General features: G+C 42.1%; 2 protein-coding genes across 3 annotated transcripts in view; both read right to left on the bottom strand.

Annotated features, from left to right (window-relative positions):
* Nucleotides 1–4,210: 4,210 nt before the first annotated feature.
* LOC138800699 (uncharacterized) lies at nt 4,211–7,689 on the bottom strand. Its single transcript, XM_069982582.1, has 3 exons — nt 6,965–7,689; nt 6,426–6,491; nt 4,211–4,622 (listed from the first exon to the last, which is right to left on the bottom strand). Exons 1-3 carry the CDS (start codon nt 7,567–7,569, stop codon nt 4,532–4,534), a joined length of 762 nt encoding a protein of 253 aa, XP_069838683.1. The 5' UTR covers nt 7,570–7,689; the 3' UTR covers nt 4,211–4,531.
* A 3,944-nt stretch (nt 7,690–11,633) lies between these two features.
* Nucleotides 11,634–24,545, bottom strand: part of LOC138800698 (adventurous-gliding motility protein Z-like) — a 38,933-nt gene continuing 26,021 nt past the window's right edge. Inside the window, exons 1-2 of one of the 2 annotated variants that reach the window (XM_069982581.1) lie at nt 16,890–17,512; nt 11,635–13,527 (exon numbers count right to left, since the gene is read on the bottom strand). In XM_069982581.1, the coding sequence (XP_069838682.1) occupies nt 12,525–13,527; nt 16,890–17,479 (1,593 nt within the window). In that variant the 5' untranslated portion in view covers nt 17,480–17,512 and the 3' untranslated portion in view covers nt 11,635–12,524. Of the gene's footprint in view, nt 13,528–16,889; nt 17,513–24,545 lie in introns of those variants that run through there. The other variant, XM_069982580.1, reaches the window with a different exon arrangement.

Here is a 24,545-nt window from a genome sequence, read left to right as displayed (position 1 = left end):
GTGGGTGGGTCGATTGGGGTTGGTGCCGGCCTCCTTCCTCCCTGCACACAGCCATGTGCCAAAAATCCTGCCCCAGCAACTCAGCAGAGGTTTCCAGGGGATTGCGGACGTCCTAAAATCGTCTATACAGGAGGGCCGGCGGCTGCAGACGGGTGCTGTGTTTTCCTGCACGCGGCTGGCCCCCGTCAGTGTTTGCGTGTTTCCTCCCGCACAGCTGTGGATGCTTCTGGTTCAGGTGCTGGGGAGTGCACCCCTGGTGGCAAATTTAAACAAGCTGTGCAGTGGCATTCAGTCTCTCACCTACGGCTATGGAGCAAGGTCAGAGATCAGACCTAGAGCCAGGGCAGAGCTCAACCGTGAGTAATACAAGGCCCAAACAGTCACTGTTACGTATGCCGGGCGGGCTCTGCCATGGCATCACGGCTGACAGGTTCCATTTAACCCCTTGAAGACCAGGTAAAGTCTCTTTTGCCTTTTTTATTTTCTCCATCTTGCCTTAAAGTGACCCACAATCTGACCCCTCAAACTGCTTGTACCGTCAGATAGCTGATTTTAATCCAAGATCTGTCCTGAGGTCCATTCGGCAGGTGATGCAGTAATTGTCCTAAAAAACAACTTTTACACTTGCAGCCCCGTGCCAAACGACCGTGGCCTAGAATGTATATGCATTAGGCTGGCACACCCTCTCCCTCCCTCCTCCCCGCCCTCCTCATCATTAGGAATGCTCCAGGCAGATTGGAATAGGAAAAATGGTGAAGAGGGCGGGGATGGGTGGTGCAAAAAGTAGGGCACAGATACTCCAAGCCACGGCCGTTGGGCACAGGGCTGCCAGTTTAAAAGTTGTTTTTTAGGATAATAACTGCATCACCTGCCGAACGGACCGCAGGACAGATCTTGGATTAAAAGCAGCTATCCGAAGGTACAAGTGGTTTGGGGGGGTCAGATGGTGGGTACAGAGTCGCTTTAAAGCCACAACTTTTTTTTCTGTGTAAGGAACCAAAAATATATAGTGAAACATTTGCTGAATTAAATTAAAAATGAAAACACATACATGTGAGATTAATACTTCTGTCTCCAGAATTATTTAAAAAAAAACATACAACACAGAAACTTTAAACAATAGGTCATTTTCCCTCGACACATTCCCTTTAAAATGTAATGCATGTACATTTTAAAGGGAATGTGTCGTGGGAAGATGACTTATTGTTTCTGGGTTCTATGTTGTTTTTTTTTTTATTTTTGGGTGAAGATCTAAATTATAAAGTAATCCTGACATCTTGCAGTTTTCATTCCCACCACTAGGTCTAAAACTAAGCTGAGACTTCCTGTTCTGTCTGTGATGATAAAGAGGAGTCTGCTGTAAACTGGTCTGTACAGCATTGCAGCAAGATGTGACACCAGTATAAGACAATAGCAGCTCCCTGTGGGAGTACGCTCAGTAATGTTTCATATTCATCTCCTGTCTATTGTTGTTTATTTTCATCCACAAAACAGACAAGACGCCTTCATAATGTACAGAAAATTTTATTACAAAAATTACAGTCACAAAATAAAAACAGATTAGAAACAACATTTATTATCAATAAATGAAATCCAGGCGACACATTCTTTTTAGGGACCCGGCCAATTGACTTTTTTATTTTTTTCTTCCTTACCTTCTGAAAGCCGTAATTTTTTCATTCCTCCATCTAAATGGCCATGTAGAGGCTTGGTTTTTTTGAGGGACCAAATGTACTTTCTAATGATAATAGATATATATAAAGTATATTTAGTAGTATATTTCCAGACCCCCCCCTTATATGCTCCTTTTTCTCTCTTCTTCTTTCTCCTCTCATTTTTCTCTTTTCCCTATCTCTCTTATTCTCTTATTACACCGCCGGTTTGCCCGGCCTATTGTTCTTTAACCCCTTCAAGACCGAGCCCATTGATGCACAGATGTCCAGGTCAAATTGGTGCAATGTTCCTCCCCGCCTAAGAGCCATAGCACTTTTATTTTTCCACCTACAGGGCTGGTTGGGGTGTAATTTTTTGCGCCATGATCTCTAGTTTTTATTAATATCATATTGGTGTAAAAGAAAAGTTTTGATCACTTTTTATATAAAAAAAAAAAAAATCTGCTATATAAAAAATCAGCAATCCTGGTGTGGTTTTTTTCATTACGCCGTTCACCGTGTGAGAACAATAATGTTATATTTTATTAGATCGAACAATTCCGCACGCTACAATATATAATGTTTATTTTTTAAAGAAAATATTTTTAGTTTTATAAGGGGCAACTTTTATTGGGGGGGTGGGGGTTTATAAGTTTTTTTTTTTTTTAATACTTTTAAAAACTTTTTTCACACTCTTATTTTACAGTATTACATGCAATCATTAGATTGCATATACTGATCTATGCTATGCCAGCATCAGTGTTATCGGCTTACCCCCACCCATCGGTAGAAGCGATCAGGACCCCTGCAGCATGGCTGCGGGGTCCCGATCAGTCAGTGACAGGACCTTGCAATCAAAATGACATGTTCTCTTTCGTTCAATATTTTTTTAATTGAAGTTTTTTAAATACAAATGCTTAAAGATGCATTGCAATCACAAAGTGGTCACAATGTATATACAGTAGAAATAAACAACCAGAGTCGAGTAACCACGTAAGGGGAGCCATGTGGGAGCTGTATCACCTTTTGCACCATTATCTGGTGTTTTTCTTCTTTTTGTACCATTTTAATTCAGATGAGACTGTTTGACTGCTCTTTCTTAATTTTTTTTTTCTAAGATGTGAGGTGACCAAAAAAAAATATGCAATTTTTATATTTATTTCCAAATATACCATTTACCATATGGGATCAGTAATGTTATTCTTTAAGGGGAATCAATTAGCCCAATTGGTTCCCTGCATCACTGTATAAAGCTCCTGAGCAGCCCACGGTGTGTACTGCAGCAGCAGCTTTATATGGGAGAAAATTAAAAGAGAAGTCCGGCGACAATTTTTATTAAAGTATTGTATTGCCCCCCAAAAGTTATACAAATCACCAATATACACTTATTACGAGAAATGCTTATAGAGTGTTTTTTTCCCTGCAATTACTACTGCATCAAGGCTTCACTTCCTGGATAACATGATGATGTCACTTCCTGGATAACATGGTGATGTCACTTCCTGGATAACATGGTGATGTCACTTCCTGGATAACATGGTGATGTCACTCCCTGGATAACATGGTGATGTCACTTCCTGGATAACATGGTGATGTCACTTCCTGGATAACATGGTGATGTCACTTCCTGGATAACATGGTGATGTCACTCCCTGGATAACATGGTGATGTCACTTCCTGGATAACATGGTGATGTCACTTCCTGGATAACATGGTGATGTCACTCCCTGGATAACATGGTGATGTCACTTCCTGGATAACATGGTGATGTCACTTCCTGGATAACATGGTGATGTCACAACCTGACTCCCAGAGCTGTGCGGGCTGTGGCTGCTGGAGAGGATGAAAGCAGGGGGATGCTCAGTGTCCCTCCAGTGCCCTGTGTCCCCCTGCCATCATCCTCTCCAGCAGCCACAGCCCGCACAGCTCTGGGAGTCGGGTTGTGACATCACCATTTCATCCAGGAAGTGACATCACCATGTTATCCAGGAAGTGACATCACCATGTTATCCAGGAAATGACATCACCGTGTTATGCAGGAAGTGACATCACCATGTTATCCAGGAAGTGACATTACCATGTTATCCAGGAAGTGACATCACCATGTTATCCAGGAAGTAACATCACCATGTTATCCAGGAAGTGACATCACCATGTTATCCAGGAAGTGAAGCCTTGATGTAGTAGTAAGTGCAGGGAAAAAAAGCACTTTATAAGCATTTCCCGTATATTGGTGATTTGTATAACTTTTGGGGGGAAATACAGTACTTTTAATAAAAAATTTCTACTTTTCCTTTAAATAAGTATAACTCACATACAGAACGAGAATAGAACTAAGTGCGTTTTTGGGGCGTTCAAGTACAGGTGATAGGGATTAGACATACAGTATGTTTGGAAGCTTTATTCGACTGTATTTCATGTGTAATATACCATTGTGTGGAGATTTGTTCCGTTTAAAAAGGGGCATTGTCCAGTTTTATTTCCCAGCGACATCACAGAACGATTATTCAACAATATTAATGCAAAAAACTTTTTCATCGCTCCATCCCACGCTACACGACAATTACATGCTGGAGTATAATGGATCAGTAAGGCAATGTTACTGTGCAGCAGACTTACAGTAAGTTTAGGGAGGGGTAACATGACTACTGGCATAAAGCAGGACATTACCAGGCTGTCCCCTCAGGACTCCCCCTCTTATTGGGGCTCATTCCTCTTCATCTATGTCCAGAAGAAGTAGAATAATTACTGCAGTGTAAAGTATGGGGGATCTCCGATGGGGCTGGAAGTCTGAAGAGCGGGGAATACATAGCAGGTAAACATAACCCAGAGGTAGTGAATTACAATCAATCAAAATGCTCAGTATATTTAGTCATTGTTCATTTAGCTTCTTTATCCAGTTCAGAAAGGGTGAAATTGATACCAAGAAAGAATGTCTTCATCATCCACAGGACACTGATAAGATTCGGGCTGTGTGACAATGTAAATGGAAAGAACATATGAGGTGAGTAATGGTGATATATTCTGCAGTGCTGTACAGGGATTATTATTGTGCACACCAGTCCATGTGTCCAAGAGCTAACAATCTAATATCCCTAACAGTCTAATATCCCTAACAGTCTAATATCCCTAACAATGTAATATCCCTAACAGTCTAATATCCCTAACAGTCTAATATCCCTAACAATGTAATATCCCTAACAGTCTAATATACCTAACAGTCTAATATCCCTAACAGTCTAATATCCCTAACAATCTAATATCCCTAACAGTCTAATATCCCTAACAATCTAATATCCCTAACAATGTAATATCCCTAACAAGGCTAATATACCTAACTGGGACCAAATAACTGGTCAGTATGTTCTGACTGTGAGAGAACAAGAAAACCTTGAACCCAACAAACACAGAAAGAATATGCAGCCTCCATGTAGATGCTGTCCTTGGTTAAAGTAGAATTGAGGACCCCAGTGCACTGTAACTATTAGGCTGGGTTCACACACAGTAAAAAAAAAAAAAAAAAAAAAAAAGTTTGTACAAGAATGGGCGTGGGCTAAGTGGGCTAAGACAGTCTTTTAAGGGGTTATCCAGCACTACAGAAACATGGCCACTTTCTTTCAGAGACAGCACCGCACGTGTCTCCAGTTCAAGTGTGGTTTGCAGTTAAGCTCCATTCACTTCAATGGAACTAAGTTACAAAACCTACACCCAAACTGGAGAAAAGAGCGATGCTGTCTCTAGAAGAAAATGACCCCTTTAAGTGCGACAGATTTATTAAACAGCCTGATACATCAGGCGCATTTAAAGATATATTATAATCTTAAGATTATCAAATACATATAAATATATTTATATTTAGTCCTATAGGAAATACATGTGCCCTGTAAATAATTTCTGGGGGGTTTTGTGCCAGAAACCTTTATTCCTCTTCCTGTAATATCTAATATGGTTGTGTTCTACCCTTTAGACAAAAATTGTCTGGACCCTTTAATAATTGTATGTCATATAACTATCTATTGTATATGGTGGTGTCCTGAGCATGGGTCTCCAAACTGCGGCCCTCCAGCTGTTGCAAAACTACATTTCCCAACATGCCTGGACAGCCAAATCCAAAGCTTTAGCTGTCCAGGCATGATGGGAGTTGTGGTTTCGCAACAGCTGGAGGGCCGCAGTTTGGAGACCCAATGCGTTAGAGGAATGTAGCATCACCCATGTTGGATTTAGACAAACCATGTACCATTCCATGTTCTCCACCAGAGGGAGCATGAATCCTCACTTTCTATTGAAGTAACATACTGGCTCTGCTATACATGCAATATATTGCTGCACTGTTTGTGAATAATAATATAATAAACCAATTATACTTACCTGTTCCTGCTCCCCCGGAGTCTTGATTCAGCCTCTCCGGAGTCCCCCCCTGACGGCAGCTCTGCTACTTTCGTGACGATCTTGTCTCTGAAGTGACAGCCTGCTTAACCAATCACTAGCACTGGCACTGTCCCATCTCAGACAGTCATTGGCTGAGTGGACTGTCACTTCTGAGACGAGCTGCAGTCAGTGGGTGACACCTGGGAAGCTCGGAGAGGTAAGTATAACATGTTTATTATGTTTACCAAGCGTTCAGCAATATATAAAAACTTTTCAAACACTGGATGACCCCTTTAATGGTGGCATCAGAAAGATTGGATGTCAGGTGGCAGCTTCTCCAAGTTTATGACCGCCTTAGGACATTTGTATTAAATAAATTTCCAGTAAAAGAAAAGCAGAACTCACTTCTTCTGGAACAGTAAGTAAATCGCTGGAATTTTGTAATCGTCTTCTTTTGTACCTCTTAGCGATCTAAGGAAGCGAAATTAATGTATTATATTTTAGAACAATAAAAATTAGACGTCCAATTTACACCCCAACTTCTGTCATTATTAATATAAAAAGGGGTTCTCTGCTGTAGACAGTGCTGGTTAGAAGGGTCCCTTGATGATGAATAGATTACAGAGTGTCCTGTTGGGGCACCAAACAGCGCCTCTCCCATCCTCAGCTTGTGTGCGGTATTGCGGCTCTGTTATATTAACCTAAATGGAGCCAAATTGTAATATCACATACAAGGACAGTTGTGGTGCTGGAATAACTCATGGATCTGGTTTGTGATTACGTTTTTGGGGGTCCTTTTTAATAATGGCAGGCTTCCCCAATGCGCAGCAAAAGCAAGAGAGAAAAGTTTCTATGCTAGTCTGGGATGTATGGAGAAGATAAAGAAGGGAAAGAGCTAACATCTAGGAACAGTGTGAAGACATAATATAATACACAGCACCTACCTCGGGTTATCGGCCATCTTGGATTTCTCGCACACGGTGTCCCTGGAGGTCTCACCACAGCAGGAGTAGGAGCCGCCTCTATAGGTTCCAGGATGATCCATATCATCTGTCAGGGCTGAAGCTACTGTATAAGCCGTCAGGGGACATAACATAGACTGTGGTGACCTCTGTACTGCCTCACTGTTCTCCTGGACTGTGTGACCATATCCCAGTAAGTGGGAAACCTCATGGATAATCGTGTTTTGCTGGGTTGTAGAGTCTGGCCTTGCTTTCCAGTATGGCGCACATAGATAGATGGTTCTATCCTCACAGCCAGAGTATATATAAGCGATGCTTTTAATGTCCTGTTCTGGATTTATATTCTTTGCAAATGTGACTTTCTCTAGTTCCCGGATCAGATCCTTCACCAGATCTGTAGAGATCAATGGGCAATAATTGTCCTTGAAGTTCTGGTCTTCAAACTCCTTGAGATCTTTCACCAGGAGACTTTCCTTTTTCTTCAGAGCATCAGACAGGAGTCGTAGGGTCCGTTCCTTAGTGTCGTAGACCTGTCTCTTCTCATCTGCACTTAACCCAAACCATCTCCAAAACAGCCGTGAGAGCATTGTTCTAGACTCTCCTGGCGGTTCTCCCCGTTCAGTATCATGTCTTCTGACATCTTCTTCATACTTTGTGCCAATAAAGAAAAGGAAAGTCCCTGCGATGCTTTCTGGTTAATAAATAACTATGGACTTTTTTTTTATTTTCTCGTGGAAATGTCTAGATTATTTAAGATGTTGTTCAAGATTACAGAAACCAAGAGGCTTTCTTACAAGAGCACCACAGCACCAGACCACAGGTTGTGTATGTGGTTGAGCAAGGGACATAACAACTAACCATGAGGACCCCCAAAGCAAAACCTAAAATGGAAAATAAATTCCTACAATGGAAAATCTGCACATGACATAAGGTAGTAACCAGTAAAAACCAAGAAAAAAAGGAATAAAAGAAAAGAGATTAAAAAAAACAACTGAGTATATCATGAGCTCCTCATGTAGACACCCTGTGGACCACCCAGATCCTCCTGGTTTCCCAAAGGTTCCCTTGGAGGGGTGGCGGGTCACTGAGTCACATATAAAGAATGAAGGTTGACCTCAGGGAGATCAACCAAAGCAAAGCGGAGACACCATCACGTTTCTTAACATCTGTGAATCTAGGAATATTGCCCTCTGAGAAGACAAATATTCAAAAACAGCAGAGACACCATCACATGTTTCTTAATGTCAGTGAGCTTGCCAGACCTTCCACTGGGAAGGAACAACCAAGCCAATGGGGTATTCTGGTCAAGAAAATCACCCTCCAACAAGCCACAGTCAAGCATGACATGACCTGAGAAATACCCAAACAAGGTATCCATCCACAGACAGCTGTTCCGGGGTATTTGCCCCTCATCAGCGTAGAGCAGGATTCTGGCTAGTGGGAGCAAGGTCTAGTAAGTACATTTAAAGTAATGATGGTTGACCTCAGGGAGATCAACCAAAACACAGCAGAGTCATCGTAATCTGTTTCTGAATGTCCGTGAATCTAGGACAATTGCCCCCTGGGAAGATTAGTGGAAGGAAAGCCTAGTAAGAACATTTAAAGGAATGATCAACCAAAACACCACAGAGACACCATCACATGTTTCTCAACAAAACATCTGTGGATGGATACCTTGCTTGGGATTTCCCAGGTCAGGTCATGCTTGACTGTGGCTTGTTGGAAGGTGGTTTCCATGACTGAAAATGTCCCTTGGCTTGGTTGTTCTGTGGTGTCCCACCACGAGTGTTTTGTGTTTCTTACACCAGTCGCAAAAGCCTTTTCTCCAGGTTAAGTGGTAATGAAAGTATTCTCTAGTTTTACCACAAGATCTCTCTATGGGAGATCACTGCAGTAATACTGAAAGTCCCCCAGTAAAATAAAAAAAAAGTGTTTTTATTAATAAAAAATCCCCTTCCCTAATAAAAGTCGGAATCACCCCCCTTTTTTTCCATTTTATAAATAAAAATAAATAAATAAACAAACATACTTGGTATTGTCGCGTGCGTAATCGCCCAAACTAATAAATTATCACATTCCTGATCTCGCACAGCAAATGGCGTAAGCGCAAAAACCCGCCAAAGTGCAAAATTGCACATTTTTAGTCACATCAACAAACCAAAGGATAAAAGCGCTATAAGGCTGGGAAGACTGACTTGAGGAACATGCGTAACATGTCAGTTTTACCATAGGGAGAATGGCGTAAAAACAAAGCCAACCAAAATGAAAACAAATTCCTTTTTTTTTTTCAATTTCACTCCACGAATATTTTTATTCTGGTTTCACAGAATATCGGGGTCTACAGCCCTGTACTCTGACCCAGGAAGTCTCCCTCACCTTCCAAATCATAGCAGATCCACTTCAGGCTGGGGCTTACATCAGGGGACAGGACTGTGGAGGTAATCTCTCCATAGCTGTAACCCCTCTCTCCCTGGACAGAGACTGCTACATGTATGTGCACTCACACTCAGCTACAGTATACACACTGCTGTAATGGAAAGTTTTGGTCACTGTCCTCCTGCACAGCTCTGTGATTCTCACTTCCTGATTGGTCCATGCTGAACACACCCCTTTCCCATTGCTGTCATGTGACCACACAGACCTCTGACAGCAGCCCTGCTTCTGTATTCTACCCTGTTGTACTATGCTGCTGCATTATGGAGATCTGCAGCTCCATCCTGTATCTACAAACTGCTGCTGTGTTATCAGGGTTATGCAGTTACTATACATTATACACCACATGCTGATTGCTATACTGTACAGTAACTTATATATCACATATCCAGCTGCTGTGTTATCAGGGTTATACAGTTACTATACATTATACACCACATGCTGATTGCTATACTGTACAGTAACTTATATATCACATATCCAGCTGCAGTGTTATCAGGGTTATACAGTTACTATACATTATACACCACATGCTGATTGCTATACTGTACAGTAACTTATATATCACATATCCAGCTGCAGTGTTATCAGGGTTATACAGTTACTATACATTATACACCACATGCTGCTATACTGTACAGTAACTTATATATCACATATCCAGCTGCAGTGTTATCAGGGTTATACAGTTACTATACATTATACACCACATGCTGATTGCTATACTGTATAGTAACATAATATCACATATTCAGCTGCTGTGTTATCAGGGTTATACAGTTACTATACAATATATACCACATGCTGCTATACTGTACAGTAACTTATATATCACATATCCAGCTGCTGTGTTATCAGGGTTATACAGTTACTATACATTATATACCACATGCTGCTATACTGTACAGTAACTTATATATCACATATCCAGCTGCTGTGTTATCAGGGTTATACAGTTACTATACATTATACAACACATGCTGATTGCTATACTGCACAGTAACTTATATCACAGATTCTGCTGTTTCTGAATGTTTGTTTCATCTGTTTTACATGTTATTCAGAATAATAAATCATTATATTTGGGGTGTGGAACAAATTGTCTACATTTCTATGATTTCTTATGGGAAAATTTGCTTTGGTGTAAGAGTGATCTGGATAACAAGCCCCGTCCCGGAACGAATTATGCTCGTAATCCAAGGCACCACTGTATTAGTATTTCCAATATGGCACCCATAACTGTATGTGCATGTGTAAGGTCAGACTGTAGTGGAAGTGTTTCAGTATTGTAGAGAGCATGGAGTACACTTAGGGCCCTATAACAGCGAGCGGTAATTGGCTGATTCGGCAGATTATCGTTCCGTGTAATAAAGACAGTGGTCAGTCGAAGAACCGATCCTGGGCAGATGGTTTAATAATCACCGGCTGCCGATCGCGTGTAATAGTGATGCACAGCTGACGGCCGATGACATTGTAGGGAAAATAATAGTATCCAGACTTCCCCAGTGTCCCAGTGCCTGTACCCCCTGTTTCCTGCTCCCCACTTCTGGCACACGTCTGTAGTGGATGATACATTGCATCACTGACATGCGGTAATTCTGAGTGGATTGAAGTGCTGCCCTGTAAAATATTCAGCACCAGGTGTGAGGACAGCTCCTGACGATCAGGACGCCTTGACTGCAATTCTGGACTATATCCAAAATGGCTGAATTACCTCTCCAGCACGTCCAGTGAATTCTGCAAGAAATGTCATGACAAAATCCGCACCAAATCCACTTAATTTCTACCTGAAGATTTCTAAACTGAAATTAATTTAAAATTTTCTTGGTCATATTAGCCAGTGTGCACATGCTCTAATAAAGAGAAACTCAGACTCTCAGATGAACATTCGTCATTTATTTAGCTTCCAAATCACAATATCTGCAATTGTCAGCATCTCAATAAAATAGTCATGGAAATTGTCAACATGTTCGCCATCTCAATAAATGCACATCACATGCCAATCAGCAGTCACGCTGCGCTGTTATGTGATGTGTGCATGAGGCAGCTCACTGCTGTATCTTTCATGGTGAGCGGACAGGAGAGCACTTTAAAGAGGGACTCCGGCAAAAAAAATTCTTTCAAATCAACTGGTTTCAGAAAATTATAGATTTGTAATTTACTTCAGTTTAAAAAAAAAAAAATCATGTCCTCCAGTACTTATCAGCTACTGTATGTCCTGCAGGAAGTGCTGTATTCTTTCCAGTTTGACACAGTGCTCTCTGCTGCCACCTTTGTCCATGTCAGGAACTGTCCAGATCGACAATTCCTCCACTCCAATCCTGGGTAAAAACAATAGGCGCAGGTCCAGCTAGGCAAAATAGTATATAAAATACAAATATTTATTAAAAACGCAATGCGTTTCAAAGTTGTGCTGACTTCTTAGGTGTCTCGAGGAATTGTCCAGAGCAGGAGAAGTTTAGTATAAGGATTTGATATTATTCTGGACAGTTCCTGACATGGACAGAGGGGGCAGCAGAGAGCACTGTGTCAGACTGGAGAGAATACACCACTTCCTGCAGGACATACAGCAGCTGATAAGTACTGGAAGACTGGAGATTTTTAAATATCTGAAACCAGTTTATTTGAAAGAAAAAACATAAGGCTGGAGTACCCCTTTAACACTAATACAGAGAGCAAGTCACTTCCTAGGCCGACTTTTTTTTAAGTTGCTAGTGTTGAAGAGTATGTTATACAGTTCAGATTTACTTGTAAACATAATTTATTGTGAATTTCTAATGTATTGCAATTAAAGTTTAATTAAACCACTTGCCCTATTGATGTAACTCTTGAACTTCCATAGTGGGTATTCAACTTCTGACCTATATATACCTATGATATAGGTGATAAGTATCTGATCAGGAGTTGTCTGACCTCTGGGACTTCAACCAATCATGAGAAGTATATACAGTTTATATATATATATATATATATATATATATATATATATATATATATATATATATATACACACACACACACACACCAATGTACTCATGACATCTACCTCACTTTCTGGCCTTTTATATCGGCCAGTGTCTCCACCATATTGGCCTGTGTCTCCTTCACTTCAGCCTGTCTCCTTCATATCAGCCTTTGTCTCCACCATACTGGCTTGTGTCTCCTTCATATCAGCCTTTGTCTCCACCATACTGGCTTGTGTCTCCTTCATATCAGCCTTTGTCTCCACCATACTGGCTTGTGTCTCCTTCATGTCTTCCTGCGTTTCCTCCATATCATCCATTGTCTCCATCATATCCACCTGTGTTTCCATCATATCCAACTGTGTCTTCTCCATATTATCCAGTGTTTCCTTCATATCAACCTGGGTCTCCAGCATGTCAGCCTGTGTCTCCATCATATCGCTCTGTATCTCCTCCACGTCCTTCTCCGTCTTCAGCAGTGACGTCTGCATCTGGAACAGAGAGACCTGTAATTTCAGTGTCTTGGATTGCATCTTGAACAGTCTGACCAGCTTCTTAAACTGATTGTTCTGTTTCTTCGTCACTTTGCTCTGTATTTTCATCAGACTGGTCTGGAGCCTCAGCAGATGTCTCTGTTCTTTTAGCCAAGCAGTGTGAGTCTTTACTGGTGAGGCAGCATCAGTATTCTTTATAGTATCTGTATCATCATCAGAGGTATGTGTACCTTCTAAATAGGTATCTGACCCTATACCAGAACTATCTGACCCTATACCAGAACTATCTGACTCTTCTCCAGCACTATCTGACTCTTCTCCAGCACTATCTGACTCTTCTCCAGCACTATCTGACTCTTCTCCAAAACTATCTGACTCTTCTCCAAAACTATCTGACTCTTCTCCAGCACTATCTGACTCTTCTTCAGCACTATCTGACTCCTCTCCAGCACTATCTGACTTCTTTCCAGCACTATCCGTTTCTCCTCCAGAATTATGGATCTCTTTATCACTAGTATCTATATCTTCACCAGAAGTCTCTGAATCTTCCTCAGACTTGTCTGTATCCTCACAAGCATTAGCCGTCTTATCACCCGCAGTGTCTCCTTGTAGGAGCGATATTTGCGTCCACTTATAATCCATCGCCTGCATCGACCTGGTAGATAGAAATGAAAAGACAATTTCAGTGCTCTCAATCATTTAAACCATGTATTTATTTGTATCTCTGTAAAGCAGATCTAGGGGTAAAAATCAAAACTTTCCCGAATTCCTAAGAGCCCTAATACATGGAGCGATAATGACGTACACGTACGATTATCGTTCGAATTCGATCGTTATCACGCAAATTCGCACGATAATCGTTACATGTAAACGCACCATTAGGGTGCCTTTACACATACCGGATCCGCAGTGGATTTCACGTTGCGGGTTTGCAGCGAAATCCGCTGCGGATCCATGTAGTGTGAAGGTCTATGGGTTACATATCCGGAGCACAATCTTCATTCCACTGTGGATATGTAACCCGGCCCCTTTAACCCCCCGCAGCCCGGAGCATACATTACCAGCTTGGCGCCGCGGCTGTATGAGGCTCCCGCCTCCCCTTGCTCCTCATCAACCAATCAGCGCTGCCTGCCGGGAGCTTCACTGCAGCCGCGGCGCCGAGCAGGTACAGTAATGTATGTAATTTTGTATCAGTGTGTTTATTGACATATAATTTAATTCAGCGCAGGAGGCACTTGCCGACACGCGTTCCACCAAGGAGCGCATGACGGTTACGTGCCATAGGTCTTGCTTTAGGATCAGATTCACTGTTACGTGTGTGTAAGAATAATTAGTTTATATAGTATTGCATATGATAAATATTCAGCACACACAGTCCTGTGCCCATGGGTCTTTTTCCTCCTCTTTTTTCCCTCTTTTTTCCTTTTTTTTCCTTTTTATACCATCTAGCTCAGTGTAGGAGATGATTGCAGCGGTGCGTTCCACTGTGGAACGCATAACGGTCATGTGACCAAGGTAGTATTCCAAGACCCAGTGTATCTGTGGAACGTATGTAGCGATGCATTCCAGAGTGGAACGCAAACACATCACACGTCATGCGTCTTCCGGCGGAAGTTCAGCCCATGTGGGCTATATCTAGCAGCGTTTTTGCTGTCTGGATCAGGACGCCTCTGGCTTTGCCTGGCGCCATTTATATGCTCCCTATGAGATGTTGAAACAGGTATGTACAAGGGCTTTACATTGAATGGTGATTTATGTTATTGTGTGGCCAAGCCATGTACATCCTATATGGATTTATTGGAGTATATAGGGCGATGCAGTAATTAATTATATATACGTGTGATTTTCTGCAGTAATTTATCTTACCTGTCCCCTATATGGACGTCATGCATACAGCAAATAAATATACTTCAGGTAATTTTTTTATTTTTTATTTATTTATTTACCTTTGTCTTGTCATATCTTAAAGTGGTATAATATTTATATGAAACATGATACATGATTAGATGGTAAGGCAACATGACTAGGACAAATATAGAGTACTAGATATCGAGAATCACATCTAGATATTGCTAGATTATATTCCGATACATTATATTCCGATACACTATCAGAAATGTTGCCTGCTGGTATAACGGGTATATGGTATATGTATGTTTATACACTTGTTTGTTCAATTTTTGAATTCTATGTTATCTAACAAACTAAAGAATTTTTAATGTGGAACTAATTCATGTCACTAATTTATGGAGATGGTTATTGTTGTCTATGTCCTTTTACACAGAAAACCATGACTAAGGACCCAGTGGGGTCTGAAACGCGTCGGTGTTATATGTATGTCCAATAAAGCATTCAATACTCTTTGAGCTGGAGAGGATCGTTTCTTCTTTTCATATGCGTTACCCCGGAGTCCAGGTGGAGCCTCTCCATGCCCGAACCCTCATGCAATTGAGCCAGGAGACATGACGGTTGATTCGTCTGTGCTGACCCTACATATGTTTTTTTTTTTCCCCTCCACAGTAATGTATGCTTCGGGCTGCGAAGGGTTAAAGGGGCCGGGTTACATATCCACAGTGAAATGAAGATTCTGCTGCGGAAATGTAACCCATAGACCTTCACACTACATGGATTGGCATCGTGAAATCCACTGTGGATCCAGTACGTGTGAAGGCACCCTAACAGCGATTTGCAGGTGGCGGTATAAACTGTTATGCATTACCTCTCCTGCCTGTCTGAGCTGACAAGCTGCTCAGCCAATCACTGGCCACCGCGGCCCCGGCCAGTGATTGGCTAAGCGGCCTGTCAGCTCAGACAGGCCACCCTGAACTTGCAGCCCACTGCATCGGGAGTAAAAGCGGAGGGCATGTGAAGACCGAGAGCGCGGAGAGGTAATGTATAACAGTTTAGGGACATCCTTTAACGTCCGCAAAAAAATATGGATCCGCAAATGTGATGTACGGACCAGAAAAAAAAAAACACTGAACGTGTGAATGAGGCCTAAAGCAACTCTTGATAGGCCGTGTGGATGGTGTGATAGGAACTTTAGTCAAGTGACAATGATTAAGGAGGCCAATCAGAACCCCGACAGGTGCCGCACCTGTTGATCATGGCATCTAGAGAGTTAAATGATTGTCACTGTACTAATGTCTGTGATAGTGAGTGTCGGCTGCTGATAGCCGAGTCTGCTCCACACGTCCCCACCCTACGTAAATATATGTCTTATGTAAGACAGGGGGTTACAGTATTCTTGAAATCTTGCCACTTATAAAAAGCCGACACTTCCTGTTCAGTAATAAAAACTTTTCAGCAGTCTCCTCCATCTTTACATTGCAATAAATGGTGGAACCTGTGTCTAAATAATACAGGGTCTGACCATTCACAATGGGTGACGGTCACAGCTCACCCCTCCCTCCCATTTACAATGACTCCTGAACAATTTACAGAGCCAAGAAACTTCTCCATAGGAGGCAATGAGTCCCATCCAGTCACTTGCTTTACAAGTCTATATGACTACTGTATAGCATATCTGTCACACATCGTGATTGTGTGTATATACATATATATATATATATATATATATATATATATATATATATATATGTACAAGCCGTGAGGCCAGGAATAAAGGGGGAGATTTTTTAGGCCTTATACAGAGGAGCAGTCGCCCATAGCAACCACTCAGACTCCAGTGTGCATGGCAACAAATCAGATTCCAGCTTTTATTTTTCTCTAGATTTTTAAAGTTAAAGAAGTGATATGATTGGCTCTTTTACACCTCTATGGCAATCCATCATACACTTTATTGCTGATCAGATTCACAGTGAATTTCACTGTGAGAAACCTGCAGCGTGAAGTCTGCTGTGATACTGTATGTGTGAACGTACCCTTAAAGGGAATGTCCTCAGGTTTGCATGCCATGTGTAACCAAATATTTCTATAACTTATGGTTGCTTTATAACATAGTCATAATTATTAATAGACAATTAAATTACCAGATATTCTTTATACTCCACTTACCTCAGGTTATCGGCCATCTTGGATTTCCCGCACACGGTGTCCCTGGAGGTCTCACCACAGCAGGAGTAGGAGCCGCCTCTATAGGGTTCAGGATGATCCATATGTGATGTCAGGGCTGAAGCTACTGTATAAGCCGTCAGGGGACATAACATAGACTGTGGTGACCTCTGTACGGCCTCACTGTTCTCCTGGACTGTGTGACCATATCCCAGAAAGTGGGAAACCTCATGGATAATGGTTCTTTCTTGGGTTCTAGATGCTGGATCCATATTGAAAAATGCTGCACATAGATAGATGATTCTGTCCTCGGAGCTGCGGTATACATAAGCTATTACTCCAATGTCCTGTTCAGGATCTGTATTTTTTGCAAATGTCACCTTCTCTAGTTCCCGGATCAGATCCCTCACCAGATCTGTGGTCAGTAACGGACAATAATTGTTCTTGATCACCCGATCTCTATATTCCTTAGCATCGTCCACCAAGAGACGTCCCCTTTTCTTCAGAGCATCGTGTAGGAGTCGTCGGGCCCGTTCTTTAGCTTCCTCGGCCTGTCTCCTCTCTTCATCACTGAGCAGACACGGACGGTTCATGGTGGTGGAGGACGTTGTTCTCACTACAGGCGCCTCCACCTTTCTGTTCAGTGGCTTCTGTTCTTATCTTTATATTTCAGGCAGATAAGAAAGCAGAAAGTCCCTGACATCTTTTACTTTCTATTTCATGTTTCATGACATAGCAATTTCCAGGAATAGGAGTTCCCGTTTAGAATACAAACACAGTATGATGACTTGTTGGGAGCGACCTCTTTCTGCACTATCCCTAATACTAGTTTAACATAATTAAAAAATTTTTATCTAAGGCACAAATAGGTCTTCCTTGGATGTATGTTTTATTGTTTTATAAAATTATATGTTTGTAAGTGTTATTAAAGAAAATGTATTTTTTTCTTTTACAGTTATACATTGACTGGCAGCAGTAAGGAGTGACATGGCCCCTCTGCTGCCAGCAATGGCTGTGTCAGGTACTGCAGGGCTGCAGAAGCCATAGTCTCAGCACAGGTACATATGACTAGCACTGCTGCATGCAGATGCTGAGCCTCCCCTGATGTCTATATATTACATGTTACCATTAGAATAGACATTACACTGGGGGAGCTGTCTGTGTCTCTAGTGCTGCAGCCTCCCCTGATGTCTACATATTACATGTTAACATTAGAATAGACATTACACTGGGAAAGCTGTCTGTGTCACTAGTGCTGCAGCCTCCCCTGATGTCTATATAATTCATGTTACCATTAGAATAGACATTACACAGGGAAAGCTGCCTGTGTCACTAGTGCTGCAGCCTCCCCTGATGTCTATATAATACTTGTTACCATTAGAATAGACATTACACTGGAGGAGCTGTCATAGCTCGTGGTTAGAGTGTTTGGCGTGTGAGTGCCCCCGAACTTCTTTTCTCTACATAAGTGGATTTGTTGCAAGAATGTTTGGTTTTCTCAGGGAGCACCCCGGATGCTATACCGCTGTCTAGCAGTAATTAATACTGGTCTGCATATATATAGAAACCGTGCCTAGTGAGTAGTGCCAGTACTGCACCTCTAAAACTAAGGTAACATGTAATATATAGACATCAGGGGAGGCTGCAGCACTAGTGACACAGACAGCTCCCCCCAGTGTAATGTCTATTGTAATGGTAACATGTAATATATAGACATCAGGGGAGGCTGCAGCACTAGTGACACAGACAGCTCCCCCCAGTGTAATGTCTATTCTAATGGTAACATTTAATATATAGACATCAGGGGAGGCTGCAGCACTCGTGACACAGACAACTCCCCCAGTGTAATGTCTATACTAAAGGTAACATGTATCATACAGACATCAGGGGAGGTTCAGTATCTGCAGCAGTGCTAGGGCTTGAGCAACCCTGCAGTTCCCAACACAATCATTGGTGGCAGTAGAGGGGCTGTGAAAAGAAAAAAAAAAATATTTTCTTTAATAAAATTATACTACATAGTAAAATAATTTATACAAGGAATGTAAAACATATACATAATTTTTATTCACCAGAATGCCCCTTTAAAGGGGTAGTGCAGCGCAAAAAAATTATTCACAGAATAACACACATTACAAAGTTATACAACTTTGTAATGTATGTTATGTCTGTGAGTCGCCCCCTTCCCGGTGTCCACCCACCCGTGTACCCGGAAGTGTGTGGTGCATTATACATTACCTGATCCGTGTCGAGGCCGTCCGCCATCTTGTGCCAAACGCCGAATCTCTGCCGCCGCCCCCCCCCCCCCTCCGCCGCGTCACAACTGTGCTCAGCCGCGATTGGCTGAGCACAGTTATGCTCAGCCAATTGCGGCTGAGCAGCTGATGACGTGGCGGAGAGGGGGCAGCGGCAGGGATTCGTCCGTCCGAAGATGACGTTTGGCACATAATGGCGGACGGCCTCGACACGGATCAGGTAATGTATAATGCACCACACACTTCCGGGGACACGGGTGGGGGGACACGGGGAAGGGGGCCATTCACAGACATAACATACATTACAAAGTTGTATAACTTTGTAATGTGTGTTATTCTGTGAATAATTTTTTAGCGCCGCACTACCCCTTTAACTAAAGTTGTTAACTTTTTATTTAATCAGAAAAAAGATTATTATTATTATTATTGTTGTTATTTTGTCTTAGTTTTGAATCAATAATATCTCAAAATATAACCACTATCAAAAAAATAAGGACAGCAATGGATAACATGACTGCCAAGAACAGTGCCACTCTTACATACAGGTTATGTCTGGTATTGCAGCTTGGAATGATTATATAATATGTATTGGACCATTTCTACAAAATCTGAACCCTGGGTGACTCTCTTCAGTTTGAGTCAATAGTCTAAAGCTTCTAAACTACAAACTGACTCTTTGTAAGAAATCTCCATACAGGGTCACTTTAACCCCTTGCCGCAAAATGACATTTGGGGAACGTCATGTAAAACAAGTAGTTCCCGCAACATGACGTTCCCCAAACGTTTAAACGTTTAAACGTTCGTTTAAATTCGAACGATATAAGGATTTTTCGCACGATAATCGTCCCGTGTAATAGGGCCCTAGACAGAAACATTAAAGAGAAAGAATTATCAGAAAGTAGCCTATTGTTTACATTTTTAATGTTTTATGTTATACATATTTTTAAAGGAGTTTTGTGTTTTTTTTATATTTTAAAATTTTACTATCTAAATTTTAAAATAATCTTGAAATTGTGCACTTTACATTTTGGCGACTAGTTTAAAAACTAAGCTGAGATTTCCTAAGATGATAAGGAGGAGGCTGCTGTAAAGGGATCCACACAGTATTACAGTGATAGGTGGCAGCTCAGCCTCCCCCTCCCTTGTAGAAGGACCTCTGCAAAGGTCACAGAGGCCACAGAACATGCTTACAAAAGTGTCCTATAAAAAGAATAGTGTGGATGTCCATTGTGTCCATGAGGCTTGCCATAAAGCATGTCACTAAATGCTGTTAAAACAGCTCAGGAAAGATGCCTGTCCCATCCTGTAAGTGAGCAGGAAGAGGAGATTGTCTGGGCACATAAAACGCTGCATTCACAGGTCAGACTGCTCAGTGCTGGTCTGAGAACTTGGTGAGAGAAGACTGCAGAATATAGTGCTGTGCAGGGCTGCCTTTTCTCCTCTCCATGCTCACTCATCCCCCTCGGCCCCTCCCCCCTCCATAGAGCATAATGGACACAGAAACCGTGCTTCTTTTGATGTTTGTGGGGGAAGTAGTAAAACAGCTTTTGAGGACAAAAAGAAATTCCTGGCTCGGTTGCCCCTAGGAACCAATCAGATTCCACCTTTCATTTTCCAAAGAGTCTGTGAGGAATGAGAGGTGGAATCTGATTGGTTGCTAGGGGCGACTGAGCCAGTGACACTTTACACCATGTTTGATAAATCTCCCCCTATGTTCACACAATGTTGTAATTGAGTGGATGGCCGTCATTTAATGGCAAATATTTGCTGTTATTTTATGTATAATCTGATTTTATTGGCAACCATGCAAAATAACAGATACACATTAAATCACATGCAATAAACTGCGACCTGCAAGTCGCATGGTATCAGGTTTTCTAATATAATAAAAGAATACAAATAGAAGCAGCTATCAATTATAGCATAATGCTGCTAGAGGTGCCCAGGGCACCAAACAGAACCACTAGCAAAAAGTAACATTGATGGATATGCAGGTTGGAAAGAAAAAAAAAAAAAAGGGGGAAAAGAAGGACAAAAGGAAAACAAAGATGAAGAGAAGATCAGAGGGAGAGAGGGGGATGGCAGGGGGAGGAAAATGACTACTACAGTCAGTTAGACTCGCCAATCCCAGAAACACAGAATCTCCGGATGTCAGGATTTAGCGGATAAGAGCAAGGAACTCCTCTGAATCCATGAACAAGCGCCAAGGAAACCATATTTTCTCAAATTTGTCAGATCGGTCATGGGCCTCAGCCACTAACTCTTCCATTCTGCCAAGGTCTCTAAGCTCACTCATCCATTCTGCCAAGGTAGGTACAAGGGGAGTCTTCCAGTGCCGGGGGATGACCATGCGAGCAGCAGTCATAAAGTGTCGCAAGAGTCCCTTTTTGGACTTAGAGAGAGAACCCGGTAATTTAGATAACAAAGTCAGTTGAGGAGAGTTGACGACGGTCTGTCCAGAGTACGCATTGTAGATTCCCAAGACTTTGTCCCAGAAGTCACGGATCCCCGGGCAAGCCCACCAGATGTGCAACATATCACCAGCCTCCGTTAGGCACCGCCAGCAGCGGTCCGAAGCCTCAGGGAACATTTTATGCAAGGTGACCGGGCAGTAATACCACCTCGAGATAATTTTGTAGTTCTTTTCCTTAGCTTTAGCAGCCATGGAAATGCCGTGGGTTAGTTCGCATATCGTCTGGACAGACTGTGAATCAAAAGAGGTGTTGAGGTCTGCTTCCCATTTATCAAAGAAAGAAGCTCTGTCAGGGTTAGCGGTACTGATCAAGATCTGATAAATAACCGAGATGCAATGCGGAATGGCAGATGTGGAGACAACTAGGTTGTCGAAGTCAGTGAGTGCCGGGTTGTAAGTGTCCCGTGGGAAGAGGGCCTGAATGAAAGAGACCAACTGATTATGTTCCAGCCAGGACAGCCGACCTCTTGCAGACTGGGCTTGGAGAGAAGCCAAAGAAGAAACTGTCCTGCCCGTCATGCAGTCACGTATTCTTGGACTGACAGATCGGTCCCATAACAGGAACGTGTGTGTCTGCCATCCGGGCTGGAATTTCGGATTCTGGAGAATAGGGGAGAGCGGCCCAGGGGTAACAGATAACCCCCGTTTAGCGACCCATCTATCCCAGACACAAAGCGTATGAGACATCAAAAAAGGGAGACCTGAGAAAACCTGACGGTCTTCAGGAAGTATCCAGGGAAGGATAGAGGGGTCAACCGGACACAGGGAAAACATCAGGTCCACCCATCTCTTCAGACCTCTGCCGTGTACCCAGTCCAGGACCCCACGCAGAACCGCCGCCTCATGATAAGAGCGTAAATCAGGGAGACCCATGCCACCCAGGGATCTGGACTGCGTGAGAGTTGAGTATTTGATCCGTGGTCTGCTCTTGCCCCAGATAAATTTTGAGATGGCACGGCGTAGGGTCCTGAAAAAGGCCACCGGCACGACAATGGGTACAGTCTGGAAGATGTACAGCAGTTTTGGAAGGACATCCATTTTTACAATAGCCATCCGCCCAAACCAGGAAGCTGGTTTTAAGAAGTAGGAGGTCATTTCTGACAAGACCTTATCCAGCAGGGGAGTATAATTCAAGGCAAAGAGAGAGCTAAGAGCGGAGGGGACTCGAACACCTAGATACACAATAGAGTCCGCATGCCACTGAAAAGGAAAGGAGGCTCTGACCACACCAAATGTCTCTTGTGGAATTGAAATGTTGAGACCCTCAGTTTTAGACAGGTTGACCTTAAAATTACTAAGGTCACCAAACCGCTGAAATTCCTGGAGAATGGAGGGAAGGGAAGTGATAGGAGAGGATATATATAGAAGCAGGTCGTCCGCATAGAGTGCCAATTTGTGGTGGTCCTGTCCAAATACTGCCCCCTTGATTGTGGGACTTTGCCGTAGGGCCACAGCCAGGTGTTCCATTGTGAGAATATAAAGCGTGGGAGACAAGGGACAACCTTGGCGTGTACCATTGTGAATCGTAAATGAGCTAGAGAGTATGCCATTGGCCCGAACACGGGCTGACGGGCAGGAATACAACGCCATGATCTTATCTACGAAATGCGGACCAAGTCCCACCCCTGCCAGGACCGGCCGCAGGAACCCCCAATGCACTCTATCGAAAGCCTTTTCAGCGTCAACTGAGAGTAAGCACAGAGGGGATCCCGAACGGCCAGCCCACGTTTGCTGTTATTTTAAAACAACGGCTGTTATATTGAAATAATGGCCGTTATTTACCCTTATATGGTTGAGGTTGCAAAATACTGACCAAATACTGACTGAAATATACTGTGTGGGAGCCCAGCCTAGTACTGCACGCAGTAGAGTTTAGTATAAAAGCGTTTATTTTGAATCTTTTTTTAATTCATTTATTATTCATTATTTATTTATTATGTTTATGTACATTTTTTTTTTACCTCCTACTTCTAACCCTATAAGGACACAATGGATTTTGGCCTTGTGGACACCCTTAATATCATATATATATATATATTAATAGATTGGACAATTGCTCATGCTCTGATATATAATATGTATAATTTATGATTTAAAGTTTTATTGGGGGAGCGCTTCTGTCATATTTTTATTTTTCTTACGTAAAATAAGGATACTATTAGAAGCAATCATTAGATTGCTAACACTTGTCAATGCTGTGTCATTGCATAGCATTGATCAGTGTTCTCTGCGCTCTTCTGCCTGATCGCCAAGCTGACTGCACAGCGGTAAGTATGAAAAACTATCACACTGTGGGGGTCCCTATCTGACACTTTGACCGGTGGCATTTAAGGGGTTAAAGACGAGGACCTGGCTGCTATCCTATAACCTCTGGACTTAATGGTGCACCAGTACTTTATGGGTCATTAAGAGGTTAAGCAAATAAACATATATCATTGGATGATTACCTTCTATATTTTGACAAATTCCAGGCCTTTTTTTCCATGTTTTTTTTTTCCCCTTCTACCTCTATAAGACAGAGATCATGTAAGAGGATCAGACCTATCATTACTATAGTGAGAACATTATCCCACAAGGGCCCTGCAGTATATATATTTATTGTCAGAGAATATATTGATTACCCATACCCAGTATTAATCAAATCTAACCATTTCTCCCATTTCTCTCACAATATATATATATATATATATATATATATATATATATATATATATATTCTTTTTTACAATTTTAGATATCGATAATGATGGAATAATTAGGCTGGGTTCTCACATATTTCAGTCAGTATTGTGGTCCTCATATTGCAACCAAAACCAGGAGTGGATTGAAAACACAGAAAGGATCTGTTCACACAATATTGAAATTGAGTGGATGGCCGCCATATAACAGTAAATAACGGCCATTATTTCAATACAACGGCCGTTGTTTTAAAAT

Source organism: Dendropsophus ebraccatus, chromosome 9 (genome assembly GCF_027789765.1).
Source record: "Dendropsophus ebraccatus isolate aDenEbr1 chromosome 9, aDenEbr1.pat, whole genome shotgun sequence".
Taxonomy (NCBI): Eukaryota; Metazoa; Chordata; class Amphibia; order Anura; family Hylidae; genus Dendropsophus; species Dendropsophus ebraccatus.
The sequence above is the reverse complement of the archived record's forward strand: the minus strand, read 5'-3'. Positions and strand labels throughout refer to the sequence as shown.

Excerpts from the sequence above, each read along its gene's own strand:
- LOC138800699 (XM_069982582.1), bottom strand. The coding sequence starts at position 7,569 with ATGCTCTCACGGCTGTTTTGGAGATGGTTTGGGTTAAGTGCAGATGAG. Across the intron at positions 6,492-6,964 it reads AAGATGGCCGATAACCCGAG|ATCGCTAAGAGGTACAAAAG; the intron begins GTAGGTGCTGTG and ends TCGCTTCCTTAG. Across the intron at positions 4,623-6,425 it reads TACTTACTGTTCCAGAAGAA|CCCGAATCTTATCAGTGTCC; the intron begins GTGAGTTCTGCT and ends ATTGTCACACAG.